This window comes from Agelaius phoeniceus, chromosome 9 (genome assembly GCF_051311805.1).
Source record: "Agelaius phoeniceus isolate bAgePho1 chromosome 9, bAgePho1.hap1, whole genome shotgun sequence".
Lineage (NCBI taxonomy): Eukaryota > Metazoa > Chordata > Aves > Passeriformes > Icteridae > Agelaius > Agelaius phoeniceus.
The window spans coordinates 5661061-5685694 of NC_135273.1; the positions used below are offsets into that span (position 1 = coordinate 5661061).

General features: G+C 43.2%; 1 protein-coding gene across 2 annotated transcripts in view; it reads right to left on the minus strand.

The window, feature by feature from the left end:
* The window catches only part of GRK5 (G protein-coupled receptor kinase 5), a 153756-nt gene that overhangs the window by 23141 nt on the left and 105981 nt on the right, over positions 1–24634 (minus strand). Inside the window, exons 5-9 of one of the 2 annotated variants that reach the window (XM_054637105.2) lie at positions 9795–9895; positions 6824–6916; positions 4621–4684; positions 3958–4098; positions 2681–2871 (exon numbers count right to left, since the gene is read on the minus strand). In XM_054637105.2, coding sequence (XP_054493080.1) covers positions 2681–2871; positions 3958–4098; positions 4621–4684; positions 6824–6916; positions 9795–9895 — 590 coding nt within the window. Of the gene's footprint in view, positions 1–2680; positions 2872–3957; positions 4099–4620; positions 4685–6823; positions 6921–9794; positions 9896–24634 lie in introns of both variants that reach the window. The other variant, XM_077182822.1, reaches the window with a different exon arrangement.

Here is a 24634-nt window from a genome sequence, read left to right on the forward strand (position 1 = left end):
TCCCACATAAAACTGCAACTGGGGGCCAGTGACAAGAATCTTATGTGCAACTTGGGAAATTGTTGTCTTTGAATGAGAAAATGGGAGACTCCACAAGGACTCTGAGAACACCAGTTCAGTTCTTAGGGTCCTCTGTGATTCAGGGCAATTAGAGGAAGCTTTCCTCCCCTCCCAGGCATCAGCTGTCATTCCTGTTTTCAGGCTTCTGGTTCCTCAAGATCAAGGCTGGCTTCCTTTGCATGGCCAGCACTTCCAAGGGTTTATGACTGAAATGTCCAGGAGAAATAAAACTCCCTGTTGGACACACTGACACATAAAGCTACTTCCCAAAGGCTCTGCTTCCCATTTGTAAATTAGCCTTGCCCAAACATACTGAAACATAAACTGCTGGCACTGTGCCCATGCTCAAAAGGCAATTGTTTGGCTGTGCAGGACAGCCTAAACAACTCAATTAATCACTTTGCACAAGGCTTTACCATGTATTTGTGCAATGCCTGGGACAATGTGAGCTTGGTGCTGACTGGAGCTTCCAGGCATGGCTATGGTATAAATTTTAAAAAATTACATACATACAAAATATTTATATAAACAAAAAAGTTTACATACATACATACATACATATATATATATATATATATACATATATATATATATAATAAAAATACAAATACATAATATAAATTATGAAATATAAATGAATAAAAATGAATTATATATATATATAAATAATTTGAGTAGAACCAGCAGCTTTTTACATTTGCTTTCCACGAACAACCAACCCATTGACCTTTACTAACATGCTGCAGTTGAGAGATGTAGCACAAGTGCCATGTTTGACAAGGGAATTCTGAATGAGATAAATCTGACTCTGAGCCTGGTTGTTCTCCCAGGTCACGTCTGCAGCGTGCGTCAGCAGCGGCCCAGGAGATGGGGATGCATTTTCCAAAGCTGTGATTTACTCAGGAGCATTTTGTTTAAAGAAAATGAAATTAAGTCTGAAGAAGAAGTGTTTTGTGATGAATTATTCGCCTTGAGAAGGCAGTGGCATTTAGCTGCTATTTTTTATTGACCTATATAGCACTTCTCACGGGTCCCACAACACGCTGCGCTGTTACAAATGAGGGGTCTCTGCAGATGCTCCTGACATACTGCTAGAAAATGTCACCTACAAGGATGTAGTACCATTCATCACCAAAATGAATGTGCCATCTGAGGTGTAAAGTAGCAGCTCTTTTAAGAGTAGCATGAAAACTCCTGCTTAAGGAAGTAGGTGCCATTTCTCTCAGAGCCACACACTATTTTATGCGGCCAGATCTGATTTGTTCTATTAGAAAATGGAATTAGTATGGCATTTTACCAGCCATGTTATGAATGCACCAGTCATTTTTTTTTCAATAAAATATGATTGTGAAACACTACACTACCTCCTAAAATGTTTGAAAATGTGGTAGGAGGTTTTCTAAGGGAAAAGGAAGCCAGACGCTTCACTTATGATTTGATTTTTCAATTGACGTTAGACATTTAGTACCATTTTGTTCCCTGGGGAAAGAAAAAACTTCCTTCTTGGGTGAGCACCAACTAAATCAGCATGTTATCTGTCTGCCCTCTGTGTGCCAGCTAGCAAGATGCAAGGCAACCAAGTGTCAGTTTCTTAGAGATCCCCAAGGAACAAAAATATTGCAATTTCTATGCATACAAGCACATGCATCACATGTATTACACCCAGGCATATAAAATGATTTAAAGTGTGGCTTGGCTTTTAAAAATAGCATCTTATTGTCTATTAATCATTGTCCTTGGAAGTTCTTTCATCAATTTACAGGCCCTCTTTGCTGTGAATGCCAGCAATGATGATTTCACAAGCGGGGATGATGAAGACAAACAAGAACCGTTGTTTACAACTACAGTGGCTGTTGATTAAAAAAAATAAATCCTCATGGAGTCACAAGAACTCTGTCTGCAATCTGCTTGCTTATCCAGCCTGCCCTGGAAAAGCACTTGTGTAGAGCTGGAAGCCAAAGTGGAAGCTGAGAACTTGGGATCTGCCCTCCTGGAAGCGGCGGCGCCGGGCAGCGCTGTGCCCGCTGGCTGCACCCAGGGATGGTGGGATGCTGCCAGCAGGATGCTCTGTGGTGTGCCTGGGAATGGGCCCCCTTCCATGGCTGGCACGCCAGGATCACCATGATCCCATCCAGCTAATCACACTCACACCAGTGGAAATCCATGCCCTCTGTCTCAGACACCCTCTTGGGATTGCAAGCCCTCTGCAACAGAAGTTTTCCCACACCTGACATGCTGCAGCCCCTTGTGCAAAATAATCTAACTAATTAAAATAGAGGCTTGGATGGAATGACCTCCATTTCATCCCAACTAGGAACTCAATTCCTAAATGAAATCCCTTTAAAGGAACTTCCATCATTTTCTTCTGTCGTCCAGTGCACACTGAGGTAGGGTTTGGGGAGCTTTGTGCTAGTTCTGGCTAATTTAGACAGGATGTATTTAGGAAAGCAACTGCTTCCTTCCATGATTATTGTATCATGCTGTATTTATACAGGGCTCTGCAAAATTTCAGCCAAAGCACCCGGGCATCTCAGCTATGCAGCACCACAATAAGAAGGGAGGAAGCAGACAATTCTTTCCTACCCAGAGAAGACATCCTGAGACTCTAGAGGGTGCTTACCTGTACACAGTATTTTCTCTGTGAAGGTCTTCCAAGCCACAGAGAATCTCTGCTGCATAAAACAAAGCTCTTTCCTCCTCGAAGCCTGGGTTTCCCATGTTGTAGATATGAAACTTCAGGTCACCTCCATTCATTATGGTCAGAACTAAACACAGTGCGTCCTTTGTTTCATAGGCATAGGCTAAATTGACCTAGAAAAACATTTGCAGCACAGTTGTGACAGTTCAGATGGATGCTAAGAAGGAAGAGCTAGCTCTTCATTAAAGATTTTCTCCAGAAAATGAAAAAAAAATACATTGACTGAATTTGGTATGGGCTTTCTTACAATGGCAAACACATATTTTAAAAGTATGGAAAAATCAGATGTTAGGATTCTACAGATTAATTTGTGGAATCCAGCCTATTTACCACCAGAAACCCTCAAGGCTCAGATGGTTTCAGAGGCTGGACAAAAATACTAATTCCAGGCATATTTTCCCATGTATGAGAAATCTCAGTTATCAAGGCAATCTACACCTCCTGATGCATCGTTTTGCATCCCAGTGAGTTCCCTGGAAGGCCCAGATATCCCAGTCCTGGGGTGATCAAAGGGATCATCACGGAGATGTGAAGGTCAGCATCATCCCTGGGGGCTCTGGTGGGTGCCCAAGGAAAAATCAGACCAGCCAAAATCTACCCATCACTTTTAAATATGTGCCATCCTCTGGCACAGGCAAGTAAACACGTAAGCAAACACCTTGCATCTGTTGTATATACACAGTGTTCCCTGAAATAAGTACACAGAACATGACAGATGCTGAGATAACACCTTTTTTCTTTTTCTAAATCTAAGGCAAGTTTTAAAGGAGGCACAAGAGCTGGTGTGACTCAGGAGAGCCCTGCATCAGGCCAACCAGCTCCACCTCACTGCTTAGATGCTTCTGCAAGCCAGTCTCATCTGATCTGTTTGGGCTGAATCTCCTTCAGTCTCCTCCAAGCACCTCTCTCCCAGACCCTGGGAATTCAGGTGATCACACTGGATAAGAATAGCTCATCCTGATGCAAGCCAAGGCTGTGAAACACATCATGCTCCCATGGCAGGCACAGGCCCCTTGACTGCTGCACTTCTCACGGACCAGAGACTAAAATGAGACTCTGCAAAGGTACCCAGAGCAGGGCTAAGGTGCAAAGCAAAGGGATTCAGCTCCTGGCACCTTTCCAGGAGCAGGAGATGGAGGAGGCACTGGATTCAACCAGAGCAGGTGAGCAGGGAACCACGGAGCTCAAACAATACTCACTACAAACTGACTATTGACTTTCTCTAAAATCTGCTTCTCATTGAGTGCCATGGATTCTCCTTTCCTCTTCTTGATCCTCTTCTTCTCTAACCTCTTGCAGGCGTACATCTTCCCTGTGGCTCGCACTTGGCAGGCGCAGACCTGCAAACGGAGCACAACAATTGTGGGTGATTCAAAGCAAACCCAGCTGTGTCTGGGCTGCACTTCACTCCTCACCATCTCCTCTGGATCAGTCCTTTTAAGGCCAGAGACGGAGGCTTAGTGAGCCAGGCCTAGGCGGGGGCAGCTGGGGGATCAACCACTGTTTCCAAACCTGCTGCGGAATATTGGTTTAATTATTTCACTTTCCTCCGCCTGCTTCCTCTCCCACCTCCTTTTGTCTGTGCAGATTTTAATCTCTCAGTCTGCACCTCCCCTGCCTCTGCTGCCACCTCCAGACACCGGGAAAATACAAATAAGGGTGTGACCCCAATTCCACCGTGAATGCAACAGCCGAACACAAAATAATTCTCCAAAGTGTCCTTTTGAGATTACGGTGTCATGAGGGGTTAAGTAGAACTGTCAGCAATTAATGTAAATCAGCCTCTGTCACATCAGGCTCCTGTACCTGCAGTGTCTAAAAAGTAAGAAACACTCTTAACATAAAATTTCAGAATCACTCACCTCCCCAAAGCCGCCTTTCCCCAGTACCCTGTACTGCCTAAACGTGTTTTTTGTTACTGGTTGCCTGGAAGAAAAGGAAATAAATAAATAAACCCCCCACCACACTATGTTTAATGCACTCTCTGTGATTTATTTATTTCAGAGCATACTTTTGAAAAGCAAAATAGATAAATATTATATAATCCCATTATTTCAAGGTAATCACATTATATAATATAATATATAATTACATAATTACATTACTTCAATACTATGTATGGCTTGAACTTTTCAATTCCAACATATTAAGCTGTAATAAAATATAACACATTAGTGAGTCATCAGTATAATTTCTGCTAGCATCTTAGGACCAAGGAGGGTTCTGAATCTCCATTATACAGTTTTGGCCTTTGTTAAGCAAAGAGGAAAGCCCGATTCCCCAGTAAGATTCCCATTAATTCCTGTGACATATAGGGTGGGCTAACACATTGCTTTGCTTGGCCAGCAAGATGAGAAAAAGAGATCCAAAATTCAAACCACCAGAAAATACTTCTGTTGTGTTAAACAAAAGATGAAACTCATATGAATGAAAGGCAGAAACCGTCCTGGGAGCAGGAGGATTTGTGTGACATTTGCAGGCTGGGAGAGCAGGAAGACAAGATCCAAGCCAGTCCATTCCCTCTGGACTACCTGCTTCCTGGGGGAGCATCACGAGCAAGAAGGGATCAAGAGCAAAATTAAGGTTAAATCAGTCTGTCCTTGAGGGCAGAGAGCTCCCTTGGCATCACTTGACATGATCCCTACACAACCTCCCAGGCTTCCCACAAAATCTACTCCACCAGAACAGCTCCAACCCTACACCGAACTTTTACTTTGCTACTGTAAGAGTTTTATAACACGACAGAAGAAGAATTCCAGGTTCAGCGAGATCCCATTTTGTATCCAGCACCAAGGTTTTACAGGGATCCCAGCAGTGGATATGAACATTCCTGCTCTCCTTGCTCCCCTCTGGCAGGAAGCCAGCCGGCAGAGGGAGCACAGGAACGTGGCTGTTCCCACCACAGGGATGATGAGGTTGATGACAATGAAGAATAAATGCTGAACTGAATCCTTTTATTAATGCCCTTTATTGTTTTCCAAACTAGGGGAAGAACAGAATGCAGACAGTAAAAAAACTAGAAGAGGAAAAGATGTTATTTTCAGTATTCCATGAGGCTGCTGCAAATGCTTTTGGGGTTAAAAGCATCAATTAGTAGTGATAGCTACATGTTCAGCAATGTCCCTGGAATAAATGGACTCTGTGACTGCTCCTTTGGAGCTGTTGATCACTCCATGCTACTAACATCTCTTTGCTAATCCTAAAAACAATTCTCCCAGCTTCTTAAGCCAGGCATATCCAATAGCTTGTCACACTTGTTGGGGGAATGGAAAAAAAAAAATCCTCAAAGCATTGCAGAAAATTCCTTATCCCTAATGTGAAAACAGATAGGAAATAGCCTGGCTAGAGATGAATCACTCAATGTTTTTTTAATTGAAATGGAAGAGTAAATGCTGGGCTCAGTAAAGATGGCATGTGGAGCATGTCTTGGCATGAAATGGCTCTTCCCTGTGCCCACCCCTCCTGAGCAGCAGCTTTGTAGCTTTCCAGGGAGAGGAACTGGCACAGCTCCTTTGATCTGGAGGCGTCCTGCTGCCACACAGCGCTCACGGATCCGGCCCTGGCTCACCCGCCGTAATTAATGCCATTTGTGCAAAACGGGGCTTCTCCCTGCCCAAGGTCACTGGCACCCAGCAGTGACCGTCTGCTGCAGCACCCCCTGACAAGGGAAAGGCACTTTCCTTGCAAATTAATGCCCACCAAGGCTGCCTGGTTATTAAATGGGATCAGGAATGTCCAGCCAATAAATACAGTGAGAGGACCTACACGCCACATTTTCCCTCTCTTTAGAGTGATTTAATAACAGTGACAACTGGTCCAGACAAAAAGTCACCACATTCAGAGAGCAGCTAAACAGAAAGAGAGCTGAAGTTGCTGAATGTACATTAATCATACCAAATATGTTTAATGTACCTAAGCCCATTAAATGGTCCAACACTTGAGCTGTAGAAGCAAACATTATCTCAACTGTCAGATTTTGAGCATATTCGACAGACTTTGCACGGAAAGTAAAAATAAACATTTTTATTTATTTGTATTTAAAAAAAAAAGTGTTGTGACACTTACCTTTCCAACCACTTCCACTGGAGGAACCTGTCGAAGTACATGCTGTTTAGGTACTCTTGGAATGGTTCCCCACTGAGGTGGTCAAGGACAGATCTATCTCAGATGAAAAGGATATATAAGCATTTTATAATCCTGAACTTTGAGCAAAAGAGAAATAAAACAAGAGGAGAAAAGTCCAGAGTTCTTTTAGGGTAGGATTACGTTATTTCTACTTTATTTTGCACTTTATTTTGTACTCTATTTTGCTCACTCTTTCAATATAGAAACAAAGTGATGTGCTTGATGTATTTCATAACAGGAGGCCTCATACAAGCTGAATACTGGTGATGCTTGCTGAAAATTATCAGGGCAACTCCCACTGGCTTTAATGGACTTTCACAGAGGTTGTTAGCCACCACACAGCGAATGTCTTTGCTTCTGTTAGTAAACTGAAACAACATCCTCAGGAACTGAGCTCCTAAACTTTGAGGGATGTTTACATCTGGATAGAAAATTTCTGGCTGAAGCCCATTTTTATCAAAGAGAGACCATCTGAGGCATCATTTTGAGCAAAAAGATCAGTTTCAATTCCTGCTATATGGAAGAATTAGTACATGTGACTAAAGTCAAAGGGGGTTTCCTAACAGCTATGTGCTTTGTAGAGTAAAACAGAAGAAAGAAAAGTCTGATGGGATGTGGATTTGCTTCTGGACCATGAAAAGAATTTTGGGGCTCATGCAGTGGATGGCGCCTTTTGCATAATGGAAAGAATAAAGGAATAAAAAGGTCAGTCTGCAAATGTGAGAAGAAAGTCTGTTGCTTGTGGCAGGCAGCAAACTGCCAGAGAGCATCAGGCATCCCATCAGAAAGGCCAAAGGCTTGGAACTAAGAAAACATAGGCTGAGCTGGGAGCTGGGAGCTGGGAGTTGTCTAAAATGAAGGTGGTCAGGTTGTTCAACAACTGCTGGTGCTGGTTCTTGCTTTGCTTACTGGGGCTCCTGCATCCACCTCTGCTGGCAGCATTGGCAGGACACAAGTTGGGTTTGGGTGAAAAGTGCCCAAAGAGATGAGCATTTCTGTCTGGGTGTATACAGACACATTTGTGTCTGTGTCTAAGGGCATAGAGACACATTTACAGATCTTGCTGGAAGGAGGGAATCCTCTCTGAATGACTGTTCTAGTCTGGGGATGGATAGTCCATGTCTTACCCTGGGGCAGTTCTCTGAGCAAACAAGTCACCATGAGTAATGTGACTCCTCAGTTCAGTTCCTCCCCGTTCATGAGCTAGTATTTTGGGAATTTCTCAGCTGTTACAATATTATTATTTTTTGTAATTCTCGCACCATCAATTTGGAGAAGGCAGGTAATTGCACATGTTCAGTATGCACAAGTCAAATTGTTGCTGTCTTCATTAGCTTTGACTGGACACAGATCATAAGAGTTTCCCTTAATGGATTAAAGATTACAAAATGAAATAAAAAGCCTTAATTTACTTTAACAAATGTCCAAATTCAGCATCAGAATTCTAGGTTATGTTGGAGGAGGGCAGGAGCAGACAGTCAAAATATTAAAGCTAAAAGCAGAAGTTACATGCATGCACTTTTCTTGCAGACTGATTTTTATCTATGAAGATGTGAATGGAACTCATCCCATCCCTGCTCCTCCAGGACAGCAGGCTTCATATTTGCATGTATGCCTCCCTTTCCTGGTCTGACTGTGAACCCTTCCAAAATTAACATCATTCAGCACCAGTAAATACCAACAGCAATTTTTTAAAACTTCCTTTTGACCTCATTTTAGTCTGTGTGAGATGATCAGCATATTTATTAACAAGGTCCCAAACCTCGCTCGTTCCTGGGTTTCAGCTGGGATGAAGGAAGGAGCCTGCATTAAGTGGTGCCCAATGCTCGCCCTTTCCATTCAGTTAATTAAAAGCTGCACGTATTTTAAAAGAACAATAGCTGCCTTTCAGCAGTTGTTTGCTTTTTAGTTCTCCTCTTTGGCAACAACAAAGTGCATTTTAGAGGGAACTGTCAGCTTTCAAACCCATTTGAGAGCTGGAAACAGGCACCAGGGGGGTTTGTGTGGAGCACAGCTCTGCCTTTGTCACTGGGACTGGCACCCACAACTGGTGCGAGTCACAGAGCATCTCTACAGGACACCATGCAGGGAAACTGCCTGCGCTACAAGGGAAGGCCAGAAATAACCCACAGCTCCTACCAACTCAAAGAATAACTGGAACCAGAAAAGGTCAATGAAATGAGTCAAAACAATGAATGACAGTGGAGCAGATTTTACAAATCCCCATTACATCACCCAGGGAAAACAAACCGCGCTCAGCCAGAAACCGCACGGGCCTGCGTGCCACGAGCCCTCCTTTTCATATTTTTATTGGTTTATGATCTACTGGCGTGGATGCACTCAGGGCAGGGTTTGCAAAGGCAGATTGCATACCTGGAGCTTTAGCACATAATGGCACAAATGGCTGCAGAAACTGATAAGCCTTTTCCCAGACAAAGGGGGAAATAATGCACGTTGGTTTGAACGCCACGGGCAGACAGAAAGCATTAAAAAAGCCCCGTTCTCCTGGTGAAGATTTTCTGGAAAAGCCATGCAGAGCAAGTTTGCACATTCCTCTGTCTAAATGGACTGTATAGCCACTTAATTTTTATTCACTTTGAAACAGAGATGTTTTCTTTGGATACATTATCATTGTAGCTCTTTTCACACAGCATGAAATCCACGGCTGGCTTACTTGGCTGGAACACTCTGTCAAATACCTGAAACAGTGAGTGCCTGTGTGCACGGTATATAATGGCATGGAAATATTTATTACATTTTTGTTCAGATGAAATGACTTCACCGCTTGTCAGCTCTGCCTCGAGGAGTGTGAGCAAAGATGTGAGCCTCAGGTTCAGGCTGGAGTGTCCCTACCTGCCACATTCCTCACGAGCTGCAGCCCTGGCATCTCGGGGTGTCGTGTGGTACTTACTTTGTACAGGGAGAGAACAGCTCCTTGCAGGGGCTGTTTTCCAGTTTCTCCTCTGTCTGCTGGATAAGTTCTTGACTGACTTCGGGAACATAGGCTGGAGACTGGGGAGAGAAGAGAGGGGCACATTAAATCCCCGGCGAGGTGCAGGTTCTGCTCTCCCAACGTGTGAGAGGCACATTCATTATTTATGCCCCCGAGCTGCTTCCATTCAATTCCAGCGGTTGTGTAAAAGCAAAGGAGCTTTACGTCAAAGAGCAGTAAAATAGGATACCGTGGCAACTCGCTCCACATTCCACTCTATCCTCACATTGCTTTTCTGCCTTCTCCGGTGCTTTCACCTCCTTGCCCAGCCTCATGAATATGCAGGACCCACTCCTTGCCAATTCTTTGAACTGCTCCCTTGCATCCCATGAAAAATGTGCTGGCCTGAGCTGTGTACAGCCCATTCTATTAAACAAAAGAGAATTTGCCCAGTATTTTCACTTCATGGGTGATTCATTGTGCTGTCTGAAAAATCCATCTTTTTTGGTTTTTTTTTTCTTTTTTTTTTTTTTTTAAACCAGCAAAGCAAAACAAGAGCAGAGCATTAGTACTTATTGATACAGATCTACATCTATATATATAAAAAAGATGTTCACAAAAATATCTGGACACCTGAATTCATCCTTAGACAAAAATATTGCAGTAGCTTTAAAATAATAATTTCAAAAAGGAACTTTGCCAACCAACCACATATACTCTTTTCATCCTCTCCTCCCTTTGGAGAGAATGTATATTCAACCCTGCAGACCTTACCAAAGAGAGGTCTCTTGCAATATGCCTTGATGGTTAACCAGTTTAGGACTCTGGGGACTAATTATCTAAAAAGACAGTGTTTTAGGCAGTTCACATCCTTACACATTTACTGTATACTGTAATCATATTACAAAGTGTATATTTGTGTGTGTGTGCACCTATTTATAGTCATTTCTCCCATGTACATGAAAGTCCCTTTATATAACCAATTGGATTTGGGCATTTTCAATAAACTCAGCCATAGATGATAAAATCCTCTCTCCTTGCAGAAGCCTTAATGCTCATCAAGGTCCCTCAGTAAGTCCATGCCCACAACCACCAGATGTGCTGAGTGGGTGGGGCACAGAGCATCATCCCTCATTCCTGGCCAGATGTTCCCATTAACTCACCCCTAGTCAGAGATATCTTGGCAAGCCCTGAAATGCATTGCAGGCAGAGTTCAAAAACACTGGGAACGAGGACAGAGGAAGGGGCAGAGGTGGAGCCACAGAAAATCTCCAGCATGTTGAAAGCTGAATTAAGTCTTTTATCTTTTCCTTCCCACTGCTGAAATGTGAATATGATCCTGGTTGTGACATGAAAAAGTAAGTTTGTTCCACTTGAATGTTTTTAAATGGGAACATGGTTTACAGAACTGTCTGTGCACACTGTGCAATGCACTCTCACTGCTCAGCCCTGACAGACAATCTGCAGAACGTGCTGGAGACACCTCTGACCTCACTGAAATGTTTCCTCATTCCCTCAATATATTCCTCCATTTCCTCAGCAAAAGATATCTAGGGAACACTCACTTTTAATCACAGACAGAGTAGATTACTGATAATTAGGAAGTCTCATGGTTTTTTGAGAGGTAGATCAGCCCCTCATGTTAACATCTAAAAGGTAAAATGAGACAAAGCCAGATTTTGTCAGCTTGATTGACCACTGAGGTAACTATACCTGCCCACAACAAAATCTTAGTCCCAGTATTGGTTCAAGAGGGTAAGTAGAGGCAAGAGGGAGGTAATGAAAGAACTACAAAAAACCCCTCCTGCTTTCCAGTCCTATAGCACTGAAACTCCTGGGGAAAAAGACAGGAAAGCAGATTAAACCAAAAGCTTTTAAAGCAATATTCAGATATGGACAAAAGCCTAATGATTAGCAGTATTTCAGTTGATTTTGGCCAGAAACCAGATGAATGAATACCTTTAATTTACAATTTATGCACTCAGTGGATACACATTTGCACATACATGCTCACTGGTAGCCCAAAGTTGGTGGCTGTATGAATCCAGTGGTCCAAACCCTGGTTCCAGATGATCATCTCTCTGATTTACAGGGAACAGAAACACCCCTGAACTCCACAGTTTTGGGGCTGCTGTGGACCAGGAGTGTTTTTGATGTGAATGGAGCAGCACTTCAGTAAAATCTGTACCGAGGCCTCTAACTGAAGTTACTGCTGAGCACATCTGGAACTTGTTCTGCCTTTAGAGGTCAAAACAGGAATCCAAAAGCTAAGTACTAAACTGCATAATTAGTCATTTAGACCAAGTGACCTGATTCTTACTCATGCCAGGCAACTTCATCTCCCATTGGGAATTCATTTCCCAGTGGAAGGTAAACTGCCTTGAGGTTAGTGTTGAAGATCATGCCCATGACACATTACTAGAGTAATAATCCCATCAAACTTTGTCTGAGATCAAAGTACACTTAAAAATAAATTATAAGCATCAGCTAACTCTTATTCATAAAGAGGAAATTAAATTCTTGTAGTGAAAGGGGGGAAGAATGAGCAAAAGAAATAGTAAGTAAGACAATGTGGGAAGTATTTACAAATGACACAAACTGTGATTCCTCTCTCCAAGTTTGAGGGAGATACAGTCACCACTTGGTTTTTCAAAACCACTCATTGCTGACCTCTGAGTCTTTACTCCTTCTGCACAACCTTGAGCAAGGTAACAATATCAAGGTAGGTAAAGACATGAACTCACTGAAATCCTGTGCATGGACTAAAGCCTTAGAGTGCAGTGCAAACACTTCCCTAGACCACTCCATTTTATATAACAAGGAACAGAGGTTGTGTTGTTGTTTGGTTTTTGGTTTTTTTTTCCCAAAGGCTGATCATTTCCAAAGCTTCTGTAGACCCAACAAAACGTTTTGTGCTGTTCTACAGCCCTTCACAGAGTTCAGGGCACCACATGCCAGGGAAGAACATACCCAACCCTTCCCAACTCTGCCTGCAGCTCCAGGGAGCCTTTGGAGGATCCTTCCTGAGAATCTCCTTGAGACTTCCCAGTTTCCCACTGCTCCCATTAAACAGCCATGGCTGCCACGTTCCCTGTGTGAATGCTGTGCATACCCACAGCCTTCAGAAGTTCAAACAAAGCCAGAAACAATTACAACCCAAAACTCAACCCACCAACCTACTTTTGCTCCCCTGGAGAACCATTAGGCAGCACAGGTTATGTGTGCAAGAAAGCCTTTGGATCCCAAGAGGGAAAGCTTCCAAAGGTAACACTTTGGCCATTTACAGATGAAAAAGTTGCTTCTTCCCTGGAGAGGTGCAGAAGATTTCTGCAGCCACAATGAAGTGGTTATTAACACCATTCTCCTGCTGCATTATGGGCAATGGCTGTAAAAGCAAATTTGGCTTTTACAAGGGAACAGAGACACCTTTTCCAACATATTAAATGTCCTGTAGCAGCTAGGAGAGTCGTACACCCTGATTAAGACCATTACATCTGAGCTTGTGACAAAGAATATTCTGCTAACTCTTCAGAAACACCTGCAGAAACCAGTTACACCTTCTTGCATTCAAAACAAAACACTGGGGAGTTACAAGTATAGTTCCATATTTCCCCTAATGGCTATTCTGTTTCCTGAAGGCAAAGAAGGAGATTCTTGATCTCACTTACAATAATGTAATCAGAAATTATGCCAGTCAAACCAAGTGATTAACACTAGGGTAAAGCTGATGGAACTGAAACCAGATTCCTGGCAGAACAAGATGTGTTGAAGTTGATCCTACAACAAAAATGTCTCTCATCGCATTATTCTTATTGATCAGACATTTTAACAGTAGTCCAAAAGTCCACAATACTTTTACCAGGTTTTAACCAAAATCTCCTACCTCCTGTACCTTCTCTTTTATGGCCAGAAACTGAAAACCTCTCGACAAATATTTTTCTGGCATAGCAATAGCTCTGTTTTATGATACTCTCCCATTTAATTTTTAAGAAAAGAATGCAACTAGGAATTGTGTTAGTGGTTATTTGAGAAACAAGAAATGGATATTAAGTTACTTCTGAGTGCCATTAGCCCACCCTGAGAAAAGTCTCCACTTTTAAAGGTCTTTTTTTCTGTCTTTATAAAAGAGCTCCTCTCAGATGCTCTTCCCTTTCCACTAATGGCATGAGAACAGCTGATACATCTCACATTTGTCAGGGTTAGTTGTGTTCATGCCCACAAAAACTCTGGATGCCAGCAGAGCCCTGTCCAGCAGCAGTGTCTGGTGCTGCCCATGGCCTGGAACCCCACTGGAGTACTGAAGAGTAGCAAGGACTGATTCAGACCAGATGAAAGCTTCCAGGCTCTGTGGCTCCCCATCATCTGTTATTGTGAATGTCATGTTGCATCGCTACACTTTAAAACGTGGCCTCTCCTTTTCTGACAGCTCTGTAAGTTTTGCTACAGGCTATTTCACCCAGACCTCCAAGACCCAGTCTTTGCTGAGTTCACCGAACAGCACAGCCATCAAAAAACCTTCTCCTAAAGTCATCTCTATGTGTTTGCCATGCCACTCACAGCAGCTCTCAGTGCTTCCCCTGTGACTGTGTGGGGGAGATCCGACCTTTTGTTGATCTATCAGCAAATCAAACTCTTTATCAAACAAGCTCAAGTGCTGGCAGTACCAAGGGAGGCATTCAGAAGACCTTCTCTTTTACTTTTTCATGAAGATGTGTCATTTGTTCTAGCTTTTCTTATGAGATAAGATACATTTCCAAACATTTACTCTGCATGACCTCGGTCAGGACGTGGTGCGCTACAGGCGTCGCCTCCACGCCTGTGGGAGTGAAAGCAGGTGGGCAGCAAGCAGAGATTGGCACTTTCAAGGAACAGAAGCATTTTCCTGGCAGCCCAGCAGCTGGGGTTCACACCTGTGGAGCTGGGGTGAGGTGGGAAGGTGTCCCCAGTTATTCCCAGAGCCCAGAGCAGATGCACCCACAACACAAACCTGTGTGGGCAGAGCTGGCTCATTGTGTGTAACACTGGTGCCCCTGTGGGACAAGTGCCCAAATGACAAAGTGGACTGAGAGTGGACTGATATGTTGAGGATCCAGCTAAAGACATATCCAGCTGGGGCCACCACCATTTGAGAAACCTATAGAGAGCTGACAAGAGCACCAAGTGCCTGGAGTGTTGGGAAATACGCTTAGGAAAAAAGCCCAGAGGAAAGCACTGAGGGATCTTAGAATCTGTTTAGGCTGGAAAAACAAGGGTGAAACTTGATAAAGGACTTTTAATACAGAAGTGTTTTTAATAAAAAGGGCAGGGATCAATTATTCTGCATATTCTGCTCTGCTCTGGGGGAATGATGTGAAGAAATCCACTTAATTGGATATGAAGGCTTTTTATTCTAATTTTTCACACAGGGAAGCAGAAGAACAGGCCTATGAATATTGTGGAATCTGTTCTCAGAGGTCTGAAAGACCTCCGAGGGCACTCAGACATCTGTTGATCATCTAAGTGTATTTGATCTCTGTTCAATGCAAGAGGCTCTTGAGCCCTTTCCCAGTCCTTTGTACCAATAATTTTGCAAAACACTGGGCTTCACAAAGCACAGGCACATGGCATGGCCATGAGAACAGATGAGGAAGGGAATTTGTTTGCTGAGTGCTCACCAAAGGAAACCTGTAGCTCTGAGTAAAGGAATAAGAATCTTCTCTGCAAATTAGCAATCCTGCTTCAAAGACTTGTCTCAATCATCACTGTCTCCTAAAAAATAAATAACGTGGCTTGCAGATCCCTGAAGTTCAGAGCAGAAAAAGAGAAAGCATTGAGTTTGGCCAGACTGACTTGGTAAGAAACAGAGCAGGTCCATAGTTCGGAGGTAATTCTTCGTCCTTACATAATGACTTTCACCTAAGAACCTCAGAATACTAAATCTCCGGTGCAGGATTAAGTCTTCATGAGCTAGGTGGCAATCTCACAATATTTTACAGAAGAGTGCACAGAGGTTGAGAGATGTGTTTATGTATTTTGCAGAAGATTTGATCATCACCTGTGGCTGAAATCAAAGAAGTCGCACTGAGATAAATGAAAGCTAGAGATGCTCAGATTCCTCAAATCAGTCCAATTGTCCCTTGCAATTAGTGAATAAAGAATAGAAACCTAGAAGTGCAGGCTTTCATTTCATACCAGCTCCTGCCAGTGGATGTGAGTCATCAGGGTGTCTTACAGCACAACTGCTCATCACTATAGAAGCTGTATGAACCAGAAAGATTCCACACTCTTTAGATTGAATAGACCTGATGCAAACTTCTGTCACAAACACAACTGCTTTCCTGGCAAGTTTCAGGCATGCAGCTGATACTGAAACATGATGAGTTATTTTAAAAGTCACTTGCGTAAAATAAATAACGTGCACCATATGTTATGTTTCAGGTTATGAAAACATTCCACAACAAACTGGCTTAAAACAATTAAAAACCTTTCAGTCAATGGACAAAAGTTCAAGCTGTAACTTTTCTTGAGCTGCCTCTCGAATTGCCTTCCAAGCATTTGTCTTCATGATATGTGTGCTTTCAGATGTTGACAGCAATGTTCCACATATAATCTGTTTGAAAATCTCCACACAGATTTGCTACTAGTAGAGACCTCAAAACGATGACAGAAACAGGCTAAAATGAACTTTTTTGTGTGAGATGATGCATGATCAGACAAGAATATTTCATACACAAAAACCTGGAAATTCTGGCTTTATCCAGCAGTCTAAGCTCCAGCCAGGGAAGTTCCAACCATGCAGCCAGGGACTGACTGAGGGAAAGTGTGAAGGGACTGACAGGGGGAATCCAAAGTTCTTTTAGGTTGGGAAAGACCTTTAAGATCACTGAGTCCCATCAAGAAATTCAGAGGAGAGCAGCAGATGAGGAAATGGAATGTCTTGGTTGTATTTAGATTTTGGGAAATCAAGGCTGGGCACTCCTGGTGAGGGAAAGGATCCCAGCACTGCCACAGCACACGCAGTCTCCTGATGCCTTTTGGCGTTACACAAAGAAATCTTGGAACATTCTTTTGCCTCTCCCTGTGTCTGATCTTATCTATTCAGTCTGAGCTGTATGTGTGGTAAACAGCCAATTCTACATCAGGAGCAGCTGCAACACTTTAACTAATCAACTTCTGCATTTTCTTTTTACTTCTTTTTTTTTTCCCTTGCCACAGTCATTTGGGTCTGTATGAGGCAAACCAGTAAAGCAAAAGGCTTCATAATTCTAGAATATTTGCTTTGAGAGGACAGATGTAGGAATTGGCAGTGGGGTGGACAGGGAGCATGGAAGGCAGCTGTGTTATTAGCAGCAATTTATCTATTACAAGTGTGTAGACATGACACCTAAGAATGGGGGCCTGTAGTGCCAGGCATTATGGACATGTTATGGGAGCCAAAGCAAACCAATCCCACCAGCCCTGGGAGTGGGAACAGGGGCCAAAGACATGAAATATCTCATCAGGATTACAGAGAGGGTCAGTGGCAGAGAAAATATTGAGCCCAATCCCAATACCAAGGGCAGGATCACTTGCTGTACCTGAATGAAGCAAATCATCAGTGCCTGTCAGCTGTGGGGTTTGTTTTGTAGCTGCAAGCTGATCTGGAGTCATGACAAATCTGTTTTCTCTCATATGCTAGTAAACTATCAAAACACATGTTGACACACAGAGAAATACAATGAGTGGAGACAGCAGAGCCCTCAGGCAGCAGCTGAGCATGTTCTGGCCTGGAGGTGCTGTGCTAATACTGCACAAAGGGCCAGCTACCACCTCAGCTCTGGGGCTGGATCTGGAGTAGTTTCAGGCTCCCTCACTTACCCTGGACTCCTCAGGTTACCTCCTGTGCCTCAGCAAGCCCAGCAGCAGAAAAAGGAGAAGTTTCCTCCCTGGCTTCCCAGCATCCTTCCGCTTTGGAGCTGGGATACAAGCTGCAGTCTAGAACCGTGCCCTTCCTTGGGAAAGCAGCGGCCTCTGAGGTTTCCCTTCTGACAAGTGCATAGGAAGTATATGAATTATTTTTTGGCTCTCCTGTTAGTCAGTAACAGGGCCTGCTATCTGGCTATACCTTCTTTTTCCTCTTCTCAGCAGACATTTTTGCAGCTGCTCCTTTCTAGAAACCGCATTTCTGCTCCCGATAGTGGCAAACAAGCAACTGCCATGCAAATGGTGTGAGTCAACATGTTTCCTACATACAGCTCTTCTGTCCAAAGTGTGGTTTCCTTGGAATGTTGACTTATTTGATTCAGAGAAATCTGGGGGCATAACCACAACAGGAGTTTCGGAGCAACAAAGGAAAAGACTGCCTAGGCTTAAGAAGGAGAAAATTCTTCCTGGCTCCTATTGGTGACCAGAGCTTAAACAACCAAAGCCCCATAGAAAGTAATTTTGAAATAACAAATTGTCCCATGAGACAAAATTTAGTTGCTTCATCATCTCCTTTTGCAAGTCCAATGAATCAGCTGCAGACTTTATACTCTTCAATTAAACAGAAACACTCACCACAATCCCAACCAGCTACGGGGTTTTGGTACAGCTTATTTTAAGACTCTAAACTGGTCAGCACACAAGATATGCTTTTGACTTCAATTAGTGAGAAATCTGGCCTCACAAGAAGTGCTTGGCAGGATATTTTCCTGGATCTTCAAACCCTAGTCCTTCCTTACCCATACTTCTTAAATGATTCTTTAGAAACATGCTCATAGAGGTTTCTTCACCAAAGAAACACATTTTTCCTCCTTTCTGTAGACAATAGGTTTATTGGTGGAGGGGTGCTCATAAAACTGCCAGCTGAAATAGTTTTCAATAAATTTGCTTTTAAAACAGGGGAAGGGAAAGTTTTGGTTTGCTTGTTGTTGCCCTTTTTCTGCCTTAGAAGCATTTTGCACCCAGGTTAAAGGATGGAAACAGATGAAATAACCTGTCAGCAGGATGAGGAGGGCAGCTGAAGGAACAGAGAAGGGAAGGTTGATATCAAGCAGGATTTTCTGTCCACCCCACAGTGAGGCTGCTCACAATCCTTTGGAGTGTCACAGAACCACTTTTGTTAACAACCCAACAGAGCCATGGCTAAAAGCAGCCAGATATTTGATAAAGCTTTTTGGGAGAACAATGTATTCCCACTATTACTAGCAGCAAACATGACAGGACAATTCTGAAAGCTTCTCTTCTCAGGAATTTTTTTTTCTCTTGTCACATGTGCTTAATAGGTTTGGACAACATCCAGTGTCCAGCCTCTTATCAGGACCTTCCTACCTTTTAACATCCTCCTGCACTGATGGATGGCCTAAACATTAGCAAGCAACCTTATGTTGCAATAGTCATAGCTTGGCTTCCTCTGGTAAACCAAATGTCATTTGTTCCATACAAAAAAAAAAAAAAAAAAAAAACAAACAAAAAACCCCCAAAAAACAACAACCCCTAAACAGATAAACACTCACAACCTCAACGTTACTGAATGGCTCTCTTGCAGGAAAACAAACAGATCCCTGCTTGAATTCACTCCTGAGACACAAGGCTGTAAACAGGAGTAACCCTTCCCTTGCAGGCTGAAGCCTGATCCACACTGAGCTGATGTTTTGCCATCACTTGCAGGGGGGATTCTATAGAATTTACCTTCATCTCAACTTTTTCCATTAGCAGGTCAAAAATCCTGAGGAAACATTTGATTGAAAATAATGAAAACCCAAAAGAGAGTCTGGGAAGGTCTTGCAAAGAATTAGGAAACAAATTAAACAAACATCAGGCAGGAGCCAGTGGCCCACTCACAGACAGACTGGAAACACCCAGGAAGGCAAACAAAATCACTGCTGGAAACAGGGCATTCCCACATCACCCTGATCACACAATCCATTAGCAATCAGATGGTAACAGCCATCTGCAAGGAACTGGGAGGGAAGACATTTATTGTAGGGAATGACATGCTGTTTGCAGTGGCATATTCCACTCTTCCTCACTTTTGCTTGTTGGACAAACAACATCAGTGCAAGGATAATAAACTTGCTATATGTTTGATTTTTGACTCAGGTCAGAGTCTGCCTTGGTTAAAAAAATAAATTAGCATACAAGCTAAAGCTTGGCAAGCAGGTTAAATGCCTTTTTTCAGTGTTGTTGGATTACTGGGGAAAAAAAAATAAACATTAATAGCTTGAAGTGTCACATATCCACCATTTAAATATGCTGGTTATTTCTAAATCAATTTGTAAAAAGACTTTTTAAAAAATCGCACTTTTTACACTTATCAAGAAATATTTTAAGGAAATGAAATATTTTTTGGTGAAATTTAAAACCCTGCGATTCCTGGTTCCATGTTAAATTAGCACAGTCTACCAGCTTACTGATTCTTCTGTTGCATCATCCCAGCCGAAGGTGGCAGCCTCAGGCACCTCACTGGAATTTGCCTGACCTGTTCTTGTGAGGCTACTCAGATGCTGAAGGCTCCAGATGCTTTTCCAGAATCCTAATTTCCTATCACAAGGGAGCCAGCTGAGAAATAAGGTATGATTAACTTCCATTCTCACCATGTGCCTCTTCATTCTCTGCTTTGTTGGGGTTCCCTGTTACTGCTTCTGAGTTTAGCACAAGGAATCCTGAGCTCAGGGAGACATGAATTGATCCATTACACTTTAAGTTCCAGAAATCTGAAACTGAACCAACCAGCAAAGTTGCAGCAAGTGGGGGAATGGATGGGCTGGGTAGGTCAGGTCTTCAAAGGACTCCTGAACTACTGAGAAATTGTGCACAGAAACCTGGGTGGATATGCCATGGAAGGTAATTTAATGTATTCTAGCATGGAATTCACCTCACCACACTTTAATCACCCAAAAGCTGAGACACTCAGAGTCTCCCCAGGCTCCCTGCAGCCAGTGGGCAGAAAGAGTCATCTCATATCTCCCATCCAGATGCCTCCAAGGCTAAGTGCTGGGAATGCAAGAGGCTGGACTCACCAGAGCTCTGTTTTAATGTCATCCTGTGCAAACACACAAAAGCCATCTCCTGCAGATTCCTGGATGTTTTGCAAGTCAGTGTTCCAGACAGCTGGAAAAGGCTGATTCCTTTTTTCCCATGTGAGCAAAGTTTTCAGGCAGAACAGGCTGTTTCTGGGAAAGCTGAATGGACCTGAAAGTCTTTCAGAATTAACTTCCCTGGCCACTGGATAATCCATACAAACCAAATATAAGTCATGAGGGGCATGCAGAGGGGATAGGGAAAATATTACCCCAGAAACAGGGAGGAGGAAACTATAATTAGCATATTCATTAGCCAAGGGGAGGCAAATAGAGCCTTCCTGTTGCCAGCTAATCCTGAGCAGATCTGCTCTTTGTTTGCAGAGTCCTTTTGGATGGGTTGGCTGCTCTCTGAGAGGAGCTGGAGCAGGCTGGGGGCCTGCCCTGCCTCACAGGCAGATGTAAGCCAGGTTTACATGTGTGCTTGACATCCACCAGTGGAATCCAATTTCCATTGTCCAAAGGGTCAAGTCACAGCAATTCCAGCAAACACAGGGAAGCCAGAAGGCTTCTTCTCAGTGAGCAAAGCATCCCAATGCTTTTCCTGACCAAAAATGACAAACAGTTAGGAGGCATGAGCACTGGGGGGTGTGACCTCTCCAGAAAAACAGGGAAAGAGAAGCAGAGCTTCAATAGCTCTGATAAGCACAAAACCAGAGGAGTTAATGACTCCAGGCCAGACCTTCTACCAGTCTGAGCAAAGGCATTGCAAGGACAGGACACAGGGACCACCCAAGGACCCATTCTGGAGCAGCATCATCAGGGCAGGGCTGGCTCCAAGCTGTTTCCACAGGCTCTCCTGCAAGTTTGGCACCACTGCAGGAGACAGAAGCCCTCAGTAAGTGTTTAGTTAACTAACATTTGTATTATAAACAGTGGGTAAAGGATGAGGAAATAGGACTCAAGCAAACCGTGAGAAAAAAGCCTTTTTGCCTGAGACCACAGCAAAGGGACTCCTAATCAAGGCAACACTGTGATTTTTCAGATTCCCTACCACACTACATTACAGCCTGGCCTCGGTGACAGACAAATGTTTATTAAAATAAATCCTGACTAGAAAGCATTAATTTGAGGAACACAGTTGCCATTCTGCCACCCAGATATTTTCCCAGAACTGAACTTGGAGAAGATGAGCTTTTTCAGAGAGCCCACTGAGAAGGTACTTTCCTGGGCTCAGACACAGTGATCAGCAGAGATATTGATCGTGCTGTCTCTGCAGCAACAACAGGAATTATCCATTGATTTCTCTGGAGACTGGATTATGTATTGATTATGTGAGCTGCAAAGCAGAGGCCTAAGTAATGCTATCATGTCTGGCTAAAATGGTGCTCGTAGAGTAGTGAAGTCAATAGAAAGGGGAGATGAGAAATCCATCGAGGCAAAGGGCAAAGTCCCAGGGTAATTAATTAAATGGCAAAATTCTCCTGGCTCAAGTGATGCCAGGATTTCTACTTAAGCATTTTGCATCCTGAAAAGTCCCCTAATAGGAGCCCAAAGGATGCAGTGAATAACGCTTTGAGCAAGTAAATAATTCTGGCCCATCCCGAGCCCATGTAACACTCTGTGGACAGACAGGCACCTCATTCATTGCTTTCTTCAATTGGGTCATTAATGAAATGCATAGGGTTTAGAAAAATTTGAAAACTAGCTGAGGAGATAACTGCTGGACCAAGCCTGAAGGGGCCATCCACTGCAGCCAGTGAAAAGAGATACTGTGTTGGCCTTTTATCAGCAAGATAATGAGCTTACAGGGGGACAGAGATGACTTGCTGGATATAAGTGACATAAGCTGAATTTGCAGGAGAAAGATAACAATGTAGAAAACAGCCCCTGAAGGCTCACCTTTCAAAACACAGAGCTTCTGTCCTGCATTAAACTCTGCAGATTGCTTTACAGAAGCTTAATGTTTCTGTCTTCCACTGCTTCCCTTAGAGTGGCATTCAGCTTTTGTTCTGGCCATCCCAAAAACTAATTATAACATGTTCCCTGGGAGGCATTTAGTAAAACTAAACAGTAGAGGAAGAGGTCTCAGGACTTGAATCCAATTCTTGGTACGGTGTGACCTGCAGGATTCAGCCAGAATCATTAAGAAGTGATAGATGAAACTTCACTGATCAGCAAAGATGACTCACCCAGAAGAACAAGTGCTGAAGTTTGCATTTATTTTCGGGGTGGAAATAGGAAGGAGGGGAAGAAATCCCAAGGAGAGAGGCAAAGGTCCTTGTTGTAAAGATCAAAGCAATGGCCAAAAGGAAACTCTGGTGGTGCACAGGGGATGGTGCACAGAGATGGGAGAGGTGTCTGTGAGCAGGAGCCTGGCTCAGCCACGTGGCCTGGCCCAGCAAAAAGCCTCATGTGTAATTTTAATTTCATCTACCCATCTTATGGAGATGCTTTCTTCTCCAGAAACATCTGGTTTGAGAGAAGGGCACATTTTTGCCAGTAGACAAGTGGAAGGCTGATCACTGCTGATCAGCCAGAGGCCCTTTCAAGGGACTTTTCCCTCCCTTCCTTATCCTATAATTGTTCATAAAAACAAAGACATAGTTTTGTTTACCAAAATCCCCACTGATAGCCTCAGACTGGTGTAAGGAGGTTATTGCTGTGCCCAGCTAACCTCTTGCAGCAAAGAAAGTGCAAACATGGCCTTTATTCTGTGCATTTCCTGGAGGAAAGGGTACTGGACAGGAATTCAGATAAGAAAATTCATGTTGTTGCTGTTCTTCATATTCTGTGAAGTATTTTAATGGGGATAACAATACACATTAGACATCCTGTTCAGTAACATTTTTAGTACCCAGCTGAGTCCAAATATAAACTATAATGGCATATGGAGACTGTCTTAAGAGCCATTTCAAATCAATTTAGTTTTATATAGCGTCTCTTCAAGTCTCTCAAGGTGATTTACAGTGAAAAAGCAAATAGTGGGATAGTGATTTAGTGGAGTAAGGCATGGCAGCTGTCAGGCAGGAAGGAGAAAATGCTGCATGGAGACGTAAAACTCTAATTTAAAAGCAGTACAAAGGTAAATATATCGCTTTGCTCTTCCAGTACAAGAAGCAGTCAGGTAATGAAGCCAGGTTGGGTTCAGTTTAATTCAACACTTCAATGGAGCCATTTACAGATGGAACTGGACCTAAAACTGAACCTTTTCCACTCAACTGCTGAGATTAGGAAAAAAAACAGGGAAGAAATATTTGTGACCAATTCATTTTACCATCATATTTCACAACCTCAGAAATTTCAGACTTCCTGTGGCTTGGACTTCTGCCCTAGGGGCTTATGAAGTCAAGAAGGCAGCTTTAAGTGTCTTTTTCATGGAAATTGTTAAAGCCTTTTTTAAAGAAGCAAGACTCTAGTCAGGAAACCATGACCTGGCTGGTGTGACAACCATTGTGCTGCTCCTGTGCATGGAGGAGGAATAATTCTTCAGAGAATGTTTCCCTCAGCTACAGGACACCCTTCCTGTGGGTTTTTTGCCCTCCTGCTCACCCCTCAAGCGAAGCTGCAGCAGAAGCCATGAAAACACTCGTATTTTGGTGTTCCTAGTGTGGAGATCTCACATTTCCCTCCCACCAAAGAGCTCGGAACAGGCTGTTGGATGTGGCTGTTTCAGTGAACTTCAGGCAAGAGAGAGGGAATGCTATTGACTTCCTAGGGCCTGAGTACACAGGACCCTGGGACAGCTCAGCATGGAAGGGACCTTTGAAGATTTCATAGGAAAGGGAGCCTAGATGAGATGATCCAGTGCCCAAGAGCATCCTGAAAACCTCCAGTGATGAGGACTCCACCACACTC